The following is a 14,085-nucleotide window of genomic DNA, read 5'->3' on the forward strand; positions in this document are numbered from 1 at the left end:
ACATACACATTGGCTCCCACTGGCATAAAACACACAACATTGACCTCCACAGGAAGAAAACACACTACATTGGCCTCCACAGGAAGAAAACTCACTACAATGGCCTCCACAGGCATAAAACTCACTACATTCGCCTCCACAGGCATAAAACACGCAACATTGGCCTCCACAGGAATAAAACGCACTACACTGGCCTCCACAGGAATAAAACGCACTACACTGGCCTCCACAGGAATAAAACGCACTACACTGGCCTCCACAGGAATAAAAAACACAACATTGGCCTCCACAGGAATAAAACACACTTGCATTGGCCTCCACAGGAATAAAACACACAACATTGGCCTCCACAGGAAGAAAACGCACTACATTGGCCTCCACAGAAAGATAACTCACTACATTGTCCTTCACAGGCATAAAACACACAACATTGGCCTCCACAGGAATAAAACGCACTACATTGGCCTCCACAGGAATAAAACTCACTACATTGGCCTCCACAGGAGTAAAACTCACTACATTGGCCTCCACAGGAATAAAACACACTACAGTACAAGTGTCCTGAGCTGACCGTCGCGTCAAACTTGACAACAGCTCTAGTGTGCCGTGGCACAGTGGTTGAAATACGCTGCCCTAGACGCAAGACACTTGACACTATTGGGATGCTACACCATGGGTAGCGATTCGTACTTTTTCCTAAATTTTGCATCTTATTCGCAATGTAGCCACATGCAAAGTTGCTCACAGTGTACCAGGCTCACTACATTAGCAAATTGGTACTTTTCTGGCACAGGAATTGATATAAAGTCGCATATTAAGCATAACAATACACGGAGTATAGAATGGCGCGGTATCAGGGCTCTGCCTTTTTTAGATTAGAGACGGATTCAGAGATGGACGCAGTAGCTACAGCTGCTGCGTCTTTGTATCCACTGGCTGTGCTAAATTATGCTAATGACGCAGGAGGCGTCTTATGTATATAGATGCCTCCAGCCGGCTTCTGTGATCCGCTGCTGCGTCCGAAAACCCATCATTGGATCACTCTAAGTGAACATTGGACACCGGAGCAAACTCTCAGGTTACTCAAGATAGCCGGTGTTTTTACGCTCCCAGGGCCAAGGAAGCTGCGTCAGAAGACACATTCAGTTGCATCCGATCTCATCTGTAGTTGTAAGGAGGCATGCATACATAGGGGCTGATTCAATTAATTGTGAGTGCAGCTGAAACAATGCCTGACGGCTTTGCTGGATGTCTCAGAGGCTGATTTCTACTTACAGTCTATGGATGTGCGTGCACGGATCAACTTACCATAATTGCACTTATAAGCGCAGAGCGAGCTGCTGGTGGCAGCTTGGGTCTAATTAATGTGGCCCCATAGAATCATATTTCGAGATTTTATGGGACCCAATGAATAACAGATATTGCACAACATGCTACATAGAGTCTAGAAACTGGTGGAAGATGAAGGGAATGTGGCAAAAACTGGGCATTGCCTGTGAAATACTCTGCCTCCCCTGAATTAAGCTGTCTTGCCTAACAATAAACATATGTAATAAATAAACATATGTGAATAATTGGCATTCATATAGCAACCTCATAGCTATAATGTGCGCAGGCTGTACCCCCGTACTATACTGTTGATAAAACTATATTTAAGACATGACCACTTTAGTTAGAAAACTCAAAATAAAAATAAAATGTCAAGGAGACCATTTGGTACATATCCAAGAAGGTGCACACTTTAATTACTAGTAACTTGCTGTGGCTGGCCAAATATTGTCCCAGTTGATTGGAAATATTGTACTAGACATAAAAAATCTATGGTGACTGCAGATTTCACATTAAAAAAAAGATAAATGTCTATTTTCAATTAAATGACTTAGAAGACCCAATATAGATTAACTGCTGGCAGATCGTGTCATGTAACTCTAATGAAATTTTGCGATTGTATGAACAAAGTAATGGATCATCATTGATCAGTGCATATCACTTAATAAGATATTTGATTCTGTATCTTACAATAAATTAAGTAAGAAACTGACATATGTACTATTTGACAGTTAAAAAGTTGGGTTGAAAAAAACAGGAGAAAGAGCGTCAATGACAGAAACTGAAACCAATGGCAGGAGACCAGTGCAGCATCACAAGGATCAGCAGTGAGCGCTAGAGTGTATACTACAGTAATATATGATGTGTCTTCTTTGCAGTTAACGCAGAGATTTGTAGGGCTGCAAATGGTGTATGACAAATAACTAGTGATTTAGGGAAAGCACATGGCTAAAGTCTGGAATATTTAAATTAGTGGTCGCCAACCCGTGGCTCGCGAGCTACCGTTAGCTTGTGGCCTTAATTTTGGTAGCTCACCTAGCTGCAGTACTGCTGAGTCAACTAGGAGGAAGTGACCTCTGACACGCGCTCCCCCGTGGTGTCGACGCCATGGGTGGAGCCACAGGGAAGCACGTCAGACGATTGCCGCAGCCTCTACAGCAATCACCTGACGTGCTTCCCAGTGGTTCCTCCCACGGTGTCTACACTACGGCGGCACAAGTGACTCCCACCCAGCCCTACCGGAAAATCACACAGCAGCCCTGCCTATACAGTGTCTTTTGCTCCTCTACTGCTCGTACCTCCTGGGAGCTGGAAATTAACAGTGAAATGTTCCTATGCTTAATTTTTATTTACAAACTACAACAATATCACTGTAATAATTAAATGCATTGTTGTTTTCTATGAAACATTTCTATTAATTTTCATTAAATGACCTTCAATTGTTCGGTTTTTAGCCAGATTTTTTTTCTACAATTTTACTAGCTCTTCGGGAGGTTTCATTTTACTAAAGTAGCTCACACCTCAATTACGGGTGGCGACCACTGATTTAAATGAATTCATCAAAATGTGCAAGAGTGCATCTGTTACTTAGTAACACAGATGTTGAATACATGATGAATGATAAAGTATTGTCTATAAAAACAGATGAAAGGACCGAGGTTCTGTTATTGCTTATTGTGAGGATGTAACACTAGAACCTAGTTACCCACACTATAAAAACACATAGATATAGAAAAACATGAAGAAAGTGGAAGATAGAATTTGGCAGCATAACTTACAGTTTGCTCAATGTGTCTATATGTATAACTATGACAAACAGCACTTATTAGGTATAACATTGTCAGGAAAGACTGAGCAGAGACCTACCTGCTTGCTTCCCATGAAAGCCCTTGTCTCTGTGTACAAAGCCTTGACACTAATGGCCACGTCAACAGCGGAATTTCTGCTCAACAACTGCTGAAAGAGAATGAATACTTTGTAAGTTAATAACTATATGTTAGTAGAGTTAGTAGGTAGGAAACTACCCAGACATACTATTCAATAGTAGCCAACATCACAGTAGACATTGCCATGACCCTAGTGGGCATGCATAACACATCTGTAGTGCTAATCCTCCGCTCTGTGCGGCACCAGGTCACTGCAGACATTCCTCCCAATTTCCCGCGAGTTGGGACTAACATGCCGACCTTGGGACTATCCTCTCAAGTAGGACTGACCCACTGACACTGAACAGGTGGGAGGATAATGTCTATGACAACAGGGATTGTTTGCTCTGCCAGTGTCTCAGCTCCTTCCTGATCATTTTCAGTCTCTAGTAAAGACGGTCAGAATGGAAGGATGGAGTATGCTAAGGATTCCACCCAGGTGTCAGAAGTATCTGCAAAACCTGTGACGGACAGGCCTACACCTGTACACACGGCTGCCACTACAATCAGGAGGGAGCATACATTACAAGCCAAGGTGCAGTATCATACATTACTGTTCAGCTTGTTCTGAATCTATGTTGTTAGGACTGGGAACAAAAGTCATTATTATTATTATCTTTTATTTATAAAATACCGACATATTAGGCAATATGGGTGTAGCTATGGTGGGTACAAGGGGTGCCATTGCTATGGGGCCCAGAGGTTTAGAGGGCCCCAGACCCAGCTCATATAATTGTCTACCAAGTTCCTAAAATTAGTGATATGGGTATTTAGTCTGCACCAGTTGAGTGGTATATTATATTAAATCTGCAGAAAAAAATGGTCCTTCTAAAACCAAAACCAACACTGTGGTCTATCTCAGAGTATATATAGGATGACCCTTGGTTGGCGGTGCTCCCAAAGAATTTGTGTGGTACACAAGTATATATTTTGCAAAGGGCAAAAAAAAAAGACAAATTTTAACCTTTTTTTGGGGCACTCTTGACTTGAAAAAATGTTAAAGTAATGAAGATATGGATGAATATAAAACTTAACTTTTAATATTAAAAAACCTTATTAAAAAAGGAAAATATACCAAGTAGATAAGAAAAAAAAATAAAAAAAATTACATAAATAAGTAAAGGACAAAGGACTTCATTCAGAGTCGGTCGTTGCGGCCGCACGGTCGTACGCCACCGATGTTCGCTAAACTGCGCATGCGTAAAGTTCACAATGCGCGTGCGCAAACCAGCTGTTACGATCAGAAATTTCTCTCTCCTTGAACACAGCCAGGTCGGTAGTTTGAGTGACAGATTGAGGCATTTGTGGGTGGTAACAGGGGAAGGTGCTTGAAAACGGGGGAGTGGAGATCCAAACGCAGGCGTGCCTAGTTATGCGAACGGCGTTTTATGGGAGTGCATAATTAACAAAGTAGTGTCATGGCACACGTGACATGGGTGATTTGTACACTGACCTGATCGTAGTGCTTAAGAGAGGGTATGGCCAACCTTAAGCTCTACGACCAGTTACGATGGTCTCGATTAATCCTTATATGCCCGGAGATGACGTGTAATGCGTACGAGAAGGGGGCGTATTTTTTGTCTTACGGCCGCATCCACCCCTTGGTCGGCCAGCTAGCGATCCGATCTTAAGGACGCAACTTGCGAGTGCATCATTTGCATATCCGGACCCTTTTCCCTTACGACCGTGCGGCCGCAACAACCGACTCTGAATGAGGTCCAAAATGTGTCCGGTCTTATATAATTTGCTCAAAATACAAATAGATGTATTAAATCACAAAAATACTTGTGCAGATACTGACATTAATACATAGATAAGTACAGGACAAAATTGTGTCCGATCATGTATAATTTGTTCAGAAAGCAAATAAATGTGTTAAATGATATAATTCTTGCTCAAATGTGAACATTTTATTTTGGGCGAAAATTTGTTACTTAATCTCTGTCCCTGAAAAGCAAATCAATTTGTCTCTGACCATCAGGGATACACACCAAAAAATCAAATATCTAAGATTATAAATGAATATATGAGTCACTTGCATATGGGCTGACCTAGGTATAGATCAGGATTAGTGCCGGAGTGCTATGAAAAAAATTTCCAGTATCTCTAGGGAGGCTATTTAATATAAAGTTATATACATCAATTCTGTTTTAGATCTGCCTCAAAAACGTGGTAATACGATATAGTAATGGTAGCAAGACCTAGTGTGGATTAAAACATATTGTAGTGTATATATAGTCAAAATAAACCCCTATTCATTGAGATATATACATGGCATATCATGCAGAGTGGTCTTGTATAAAAGGTACTGTGACTCATAAAAAGCATATTTCCATCTGGCAAACCCATTGTATTCTATCACCATAGCACAGCAGCCCTTTCTCACAGACCAATGATACGTGATACACACATGGTACTTAACAAGGCTTTTGCTGTGAATCCATGTGATTTTTATCCTATAGGAACAATTTTGCATTATTAACCCATTTGAGAAACTGCATACAGTAAATTACCCTATTGCATATATTCTAAGGATTATGTATTCCAGATAATTATTACTGTTGATATGTGCGTGGTTACACATGCAATGTGGTTTATATGCTGAGCAGAGAATTCTGAGAGTTTACTTCTGCTTTTTCTGAGTCACAGTACCTTTTATAAAAGACTACATTGCATGATATGCTATATATCTCAGTGAATAGGGGTTTATTTTTACTATATACTGTATACACTACAATAAGTGTTTATTCACACTAGGTCTTGTTACCATCATTATATCGTATCACCACGTTTTGAACCAGATATTAAACTGAATTGATGAATATAACTGTATATTAACTAGTCCCCCAAGAGATATTGAATTCTCTTTCATAGCACTCATTGCAGTCAGGCAGGGGGTGTTTACTTCTGCTTTTTCTGAGTCACAGTACCTTTTATATGTATTAATGTCAGTATCTGACCAAGTATTTTTGTGATTTAATACATCTATTGTATCTTGACACAGGTTTCTCAGGTTGGAAGTAGAACTTTTATTGAGTAAGGGAGCCCTACTTCCTGTCCTTTTTAGTCCTTATAAAGGAACCTTGAATAATACTTTGGTTTCTCCTAGAGACTCCATCCAGCTCACAGAAGCAGAGGTGAGAACAAACCTGGAAGGAACTTACAGGCCTGCAATTGACCAAATGACTGTAAAATAACCAACTGGGCCTCATTTACTAACGTGTTTTATCACCAAAACGAGTGATAAATTTCACTGTGTATGATAAATGGTGCTCCAGCCAATCAGTTCCCATCTGTCAACTGTTAGAAAAATGACAGTTGGGGGCTGATTGGCTGAAGCACCATTTATCATACACAGTGAAATTTATCACTCGTTTTGGTGATAATACTCGTTAGTAAATGAGGGCCTCACTAAGAAGTTGGCATTTCTTCTGTTGATGAGTGGGTATAATAATTTTAATGGATCTACAATGTTGATATAGAAATTCTTTTTTGCATCTAAGGGCCTCATTTACTAACGAGTTTTATCTCCAAAACGAGTGATATATTTTACTCTGTATGATAAATGGTGCTCCAGCCAATCAGCTCCCAACTGTCAACTGTTAGAAAAATGACAGTTGGGAGCTGATTGGCTGGAGATCCATTTATCATACACAGTGAAATTTATCACTCGTTTTGGAGATAAAACTCTTTAGTAAATGGGGGCCTAAATAACCTAATTCTTACCTCAGGTGAATTGTTTGATTTGTTGGAGAAGGCCTCGTTCAGTACCCCAAAGCTGCCGTTTACAGCATGGGCCAATTCTTGTTCTATTGCCTTGTGAGTTTTGGCTGCATCCCGGATTCTGCATGAGGAGAAACATCATTAGGATCATACACATATCATTGTGCGGCAAACAAGAACATTATACCAGGTATACATAGCCCATAACTCTTAGGGCTATGTAATGCCATTTCTAGTAGTCTGAGACAGCAGATTTGTTTTAAGAAGGTAAATAATAAAAAAAAATTGTTAAACACTGCGCTCAGCAGAAAGCTGTATGCCTAAATGTCCATTGTTACGATTACTTGCTGTACATACGAAAAATATATATATATATGAATAGTATGTTTGTGAAAAACCAATTAACATGTCACTGTACTTAAATTACGACCACATGTGTAATAGATGAAATAAACGTTCATTCATTTATTTGTATATATAAAAAATATACTGAGCTGGTTATAGATGGAAAAAATGAAAATGAAAAAATGGAGAAATAAAAATAAATGAAAATTAAAAGTAAATCAAAGTCACTGGAATATGCTACTATAAGTAACAGTCTTGGGGAAATATTAATGGCGGCGTCCCGCTAGTCATAAACAATATGAAGGTAATTGTTGATCGATAGTGTGGTGATGATTTGTCTTCCCGGAGTAGGAGTGCGGTGGGGAAGCTGACAGGAGGCTAAGCTCTCAGGCTGATACCCGTCACTGCTGGCGGATAGCGGCCCTGGATACTCGACTAAAATGGGTGCTAGTATATTTTTGTGACTTTAAAGTGCACTTTTAACATTTTTTTTTAAATTAACCCTGCTGCAGCCACCTGCAATCCTAAAAACACCGGTGAAATCCATACAGCCCCCAAAGTTCCTTAACCGCGGTACTAAACTCAATTTCCAACACTTTTTACACCCCAAAAATGACATGTCATTATTAGGGGGAATTAAGTTAAATCAATCATTATTTTTGCCTAATTTGTCATTACGGGAGTGTCCAAAGGGTTCTGAACCAAGTCCCCACATTTTTTGCCTAAAATGGGGATTTTGCACTTTTTTTCACCTGCTCTGAGAAAACTTTTCGCCTGTTTCTGTCTATGGAGTTTTCGCATATGCGAACACTTCGGGAATTGGATAGCGTGAAAAGTTTGCATCTGCGATCACTTTTTGCCAAACGCGACTTTTCGCATCTAATTGAATACGGCCATAAGTCTTTTAGCAATGTGTACTGTGGTGAGAGGAGTGGTCTCTCACCTGAATCGCCCACATTCTGGTGGGATCAGCTCCCTCCAAGGGAGAGGAAAACAAGATTGGCACATTCTGCACCTACAATAGAAGTTTGCAATTCCGGGTCTTCTGGGCTGCACAGCTCAAACTGGAAATATAGAATTCCGGGTTTTCCAGGTCGCCCAGAGCCAGGGCCGACGAGAGCCGCGCTAGGCCCAGGTGACAGGGGGCATGGCCTAATTGTGGGAAGCGTGGCCACGCCCCCTTGGGAAAAAATATTATTTCAGTGCCGCGAACCAGGGGGAGGGGGGCGGTGTGCCTCTCAGCCTGGCGCACAGTCAATGGGGGGTGCGATCAGCGTGATCGCTCCCCCCATAGGCATAGGAGACTGCTCCGGCTGCTGCTTTAGCAGCCACGAGCAGTCTCCCAGTGCAGCCCAGCACACAGCAGCGTGTGCTGGGCTGCTGTGACTTAAGATGGAGGAGGAGCGGTGTCGGACTGGGCCCGTGCCGGGCACCTGCAGCAAGCACGGGCCTGGGTAATTTGTACCCACTCCCACACCCCTCTCGGTGCCCCTGCCTAGAGCCAGTAGGAAGTCGGCAGCACAGGAAGGTTTAAAACTCTCACACACCTGTTGCTCCTGCTGCTGGACAAACTGGCCAGGCGATAGGCTGGGGGTGGTGGTTAGCATTAGGGTGCGAGGACCTGGAGGGTGCAAGGGCTATGCTGGGAGACCATACCCAAATTGTGGCTGCAAGCCACTGCTGACCGATTAGCACAAGGAATGCTGAGACTTATATGTTTGTTTGTTTATTTTATATTATGTGCATGTATGTGTGCAGGCCTAACATCACATATGCTAAGGTGCAGTGTTTGCTGCTATTAAAAAGCCACTGCTTTAAAAAAAAAATACCTGCCTGTCTGGAATCCTCATTCCAATACCTCATGTTACAGTACATAATAACTTGCATTACTGTTATTGCCATTACATGGTTTTAGCAATTTCAATAATATACAAACAAAAACATATTTTTGAGATTTTGCTGGAGTGCAGTTATCTTGGCCTGTACACCTTTTAAGGTGCATTTGACTAGTGTTCGTGATCTCCTGTTCGTTCATTATGTCCCCAGTTCTGGATGGGGATAGAAAAGGCAGTACTCGGTGGTCTTATGAGAGGCAGTGACCTCATTATTCAGTTAGTGAGGGCAGGAATGCATGTGACAGGGGCAGTATTACGATGTGAGGAAGAGAATGGAGGTGAACAGGAAACCGCACACTGAGAATTACATAGTGACTAGCAGGGTTCCTTAACATCACAGACTAGTGATGTAAAGCTGGCCACACACTAGACCAACTTACATCCAACCAGCCAACTTGTTGATTGGTTGGAATGAAAATCTGGTAAGGTATCGGAGTAACTGATGATCAGAAATTTGCTCCTAAATGCCAGAAAACAGATGAAAATGGTCTTCAGACAAGTTTGTTAAATGTTTGATCTAAACAATTTGTTCAAACAACAGTTTTGGTCCATTTTCCAGCGTTTGGGAGCAAATTGCTGATTGTCATTTGCTTTCATACCTTCCCAGATTTTCATTCCAACCAATCAACTAGTTGGCTGGTTCGACAGATAATCTTTAGATATGTGGCCAGTTTAAGGCTCCTGTTAAACTTATCCAACTTGGTGAAACCTATTTCTTGGGAATGAAGGAGGTCTTGGCACCCTTGGCTAGTTTGTGTGATAGGATTGACTGAACTGCCATGGACCACTATAAAAAGCCTTCTATGAATATTGCTATACTTTACCTGCTGATGAGATTCTCTGCAGAATTTGCAAGCTGCTGCAGCTGGGTGAACTCCTCTTCGGTAAGGTTCTCCATTGATTGTTGGGAATGAAGTCGTGGTCGGCCCATATCCCTGTAGTTCTCACCTTTTCTTTTGTCCTCCCACGATTTCAGGGTGTTCTCAAATGCCTGCCAAAACCGAGTGCAAAGAAAATTAGTGTTTGCCAATTTCAACATAGCAATAGCTTCCCTACTGTTTAATAGGATTGGTATATCAGTCTTCATAAAGATAATTTACAAACCACTAAAATAAAATATTAAAACAAACAAATAAGACTGCCTGGGACCCCAACTGTCATGTCATTCTGGGTTCATGGTTCCTAAATACCCATATAAAAGTGAATAAATGTATCTAAGTTACAGTACAGATTGTCAAAAATGTTATGTGGCTGTCCCTTTAGGTCCGGACAGGACCGAGTACTAAGAAAACTAAAAGAGAGACAACCAAGCCTACCCCACCCATCATTAATGTGTGCCTATCATTGCCAGTCACTCGCTGCCAGGCTCAGAGGAGCCAGCTCTCATCCTCGGGAGCTAGTCTCCTACCAAATAGTTTAACAAATATCTGTGAAATAACTCAAACTCAGAAGGCGTTGACTTAGGAACTTGTAAGTAGCCAATCCCAGTAAGGGACATGGAGTTCTGACACAGGACTAATGGGGGACCACTGTTCCCACAGGTCTTGTGCAAGGAAGGGCTATGGATAATCTGTGCTAGCCTGCAGGTTTTTGCAATTATATCTGACTGCCTAAAGCAACTTACTGTAGCATCTGAGCTGGACCACTGCCACAGCATATCAGTAAAAGAGAGCACTGGCTCTTTGTACTTTACAGGCTTACATTGACCCTAGGTCATAGGCATATTAGTATTTATGAAATTTCCTCGCATTATTCTCCTTCCTAGTGTCACTGCACACACCCTGTCTCTTGTAAGCATCTGAGCTCGGTTCTTGTGCTGGATCTTCAGAATTCCAGGGGGTTGCACCCAAGCCTCTCCGTCCACTTGTACAGGTACCCCTTCCTCTCCCAAAATAGTGATCTTTACTACACGGCACTGATAATAGAAAAGAAATGTAAGCAAGATTTCAACTTTAACATCATAATTCTTTATTTATTAACACTTATTTATAGAAGGTCAGCATATTCTGTTGCGCTGAACAATTGGGATACAAAAGTGCAAAATATCAAAAATCCATTTACAAAGCAAATTATTACACAGCTCACACATTTTTCAGCCATACTTGTGGCCGATTAGTATTGGTGGCGATTGACAAAATCACATTGTCATGTCCCCTGTCGTCTTGTACATTTAGGGCTCAATCCAATTAGCTGCGATGATCTCACGGGTGTGCGAATCATCGCGGCAATAGCCACACTTTACGGCAGCCCAAACTCACACATAAGTGCTCGCAGCCCCATAGGGCTCCGAGCAAAATAGTGCGAATTTGGGCTTAGAGCCGGCGGTGAGGGGAGCGAGATGAGGTGTCGGTGTCAGCGTTTTAACGCCGTGGTAACAGCAACTTGCACCCTTCGTGGCTAACTGGATTGGCCGCTTAAGCTCCTTTGTATTCTAGTTACCTGTATGTGATCAACACTATTGGCCTAAATCAGGGGTAGATGCACTGCCGATGTAGTAGAATGATTTTTTGGTTACTGCACATGCATCCCCATTGTGTCCGTGCAGAGTTGTAGTTATTATTTCAGGCGCAACAGGGAGAAGTGTATTGAAAATATATAGGGGGTTCCTGGGCGGTGACAGGCAAGTATCAGAGCGCACGCACGGAGATGGTCCATCTTATGGGCATGTTTTGGGAGTGTTGCAGGCGTGTCGATGAATACACAGATGCAGTGTTTGCATACACAGACGCTCCACCGCTCACATACATAGAAATTGCACCGGCCATAGAGCTAGTGCAAGTTTCGATGGTGTGACCGATGGTGGCGTCTAAGGACACACCTATTGTTATCACTGCGTGCATAGATGCTGAATGTAGGCGTCTCTGTCCTTGCACATTTGGACGCCTGAACACAGGTCTTTGTAGCTGCATTTGCATACAATTCTAGACGGGCGACTGCCAAAAAACGCCTTTTGCTTCTACGTACAACTCAGTTCACATACAAACTGTCTGACAATATCTGATGTGTGTAGGTAATTATATGTGGGCCTTGATTTGGGAAATACTGAATTGGAAATTGAGGGGGTCATTCAGACCCACTCGCGAGCGGCAGTACGCTCGCAAGTGGGTCGATGTTCCCCACTGCGAATGCGCACGACGGAGGGAGCTCCGTCGTGCGTATGCGCGAGACCCGGCGAGCGAAGGACTTTCCATCGCTCCGGGTCTCGCACCAAAGGGGGCGTGCTGTTGATGTTGATTGACAGCACGCCCCCTTTGGTGGGCGTTCCGGGGCGTGCCTGCCAGACGGAGGCGTTCCTATGGGAATGCCTACCGTCTGAAGCCGGCCCCACTGACATCACTAGTGATGTCAGTGGGAGTGATTTTGGCTCTGATAGAGCCAAACTCACTCCTGGCCTTGCGGTTTAGAAACCCGACCACAGGGTTTCACTCGCAAGTCCGATGGTCGCAATGGTCAAGACCATCGCGACCATCTTGTTGGACGCTCGTATATGCTGTGGGTGGTGACCCACAGCTATACGAGCGTCCAGGAGGACGATCCATTTTAATGGAGGTGGGCCCTGATTCAGAGCGAGCTCTCTGGTCAGAGCGTCCGGCTCTGAATCAGGGCCTGAGTCTTTTTTACAGATGAAATTGTTTGTATTGTGTCAATATTTTTAATTGAAAAGCACATTCATACATAAATACATACATACATTCATACATACATACATAAATACATACATATGTACACATACATACATACAGTACATACATTCATACATACATAAAACAAAATATCCAGACCATGCGCTCACATCCAGCTGATCTGCAAATGTTATTAAATATCCCATATGAGTCCAGCAACAAGATGTATTGGTCAGTTCATCAGATTCTTTATAGACACCAGATCCTTTTTCCTTCATAAATTGGACCGAAGCTCCCCTTGTAAAAAGACCAGATCCGTAATTTTGTTTAAAATAAATGAAAAGGGGGCGCTTCACAGTGGAAAAACTTTTTTAATTAATAAAATGGTTACATATAAAACACTGCACTGTTACAGTGCCGCTTGTACCTTATATAAAACGGTGTAAGCTGATAACCATGGAGTTGGGGGGAGCCTCGTGACGTGACACTGAGACTCCATCAGCTCCCCCAACTCCATGGTTAGCAGCGACGTGGTCCGACCTGCGGCAACCTCTCGAGAAGCGGTGAGCAGCGGGGTGTGTGAACCCGACAGCTTCCAGGGACAAGATGGTGGTGATTGCCGGTGTTAGCATTTTAAAAACACCATGTGGTAAACAGCCCACACCGTTTTATATAAGGTACAAGCGGCACTGTAACAGTGCAGTGTTTTATATGTAACCATTTTATTCATTAAAAATGTTATTGCACTATGAAGCGCCCCCTTTTCATTTATATTTAACATAAATACATACATATACATAAATACAAACATACATATACATGCATACATACATATATACACACATGCATATGCATGCATACACACACACACATACATACATAATAGTCCCTGGACCGAGGTAACGGCAAAATGCAAATGTAAGTAATGCCATTATTACAGTTTTTATTACAATCACTGAAAAGTCACAAGTGCCTTAAAATCTTGACAAAATAAAATAAGCTTAATTACCTTCCGCGCTGTGGGGCTGATTCAAACCCGCTCGCAAGCGCACAGCGCTCGCAAGTGGGTCGATGTTTGCCCCCTGCACATGCGCCGCCTCCGGCGTGCGCATGCGCGAGCCCCAGCGAGCGACTGAAGTTCAGTCGCTCCGGGGCTCACTACAAGGCTCGCCCCGTTTTGTAGGCGGGGATGGGAGGTGGTTAGGCAAACGCAGGCGTCCCCTTAGGAACACCTGACGTTTGTGG

At 42.7% G+C, this 14,085-nt stretch overlaps 1 protein-coding gene across 7 annotated transcripts in view; it reads right to left on the bottom strand.

The window, feature by feature from the left end:
• Positions 1-14,085, bottom strand: part of LOC148542724 (diacylglycerol kinase delta-like) — a 200,947-nt gene that overhangs the window by 13,892 nt on the left and 172,970 nt on the right. For 6 of the 7 annotated variants that reach the window (XM_088466950.1, XM_088466938.1, XM_088466935.1 and 3 more), the window contains 4 exons: positions 10,998-11,132; positions 10,042-10,208; positions 6,981-7,098; positions 3,196-3,285 (listed from right to left, as the gene is read on the bottom strand). In XM_088466950.1, coding sequence (XP_088323076.1) covers positions 3,196-3,285; positions 6,981-7,098; positions 10,042-10,208; positions 10,998-11,132 — 510 coding nt within the window. The remainder of the gene's footprint in view (positions 1-3,195; positions 3,286-6,980; positions 7,099-10,041; positions 10,209-10,997; positions 11,133-14,085) is intronic. The other variant, XM_088466936.1, reaches the window with a different exon arrangement.

This window comes from Taudactylus pleione, unplaced genomic scaffold (assembly GCF_031769625.1).
Source record: "Taudactylus pleione unplaced genomic scaffold, aTauple2 ptg000009l, whole genome shotgun sequence".
NCBI classification, from domain to species: Eukaryota; Metazoa; Chordata; class Amphibia; order Anura; family Myobatrachidae; genus Taudactylus; species Taudactylus pleione.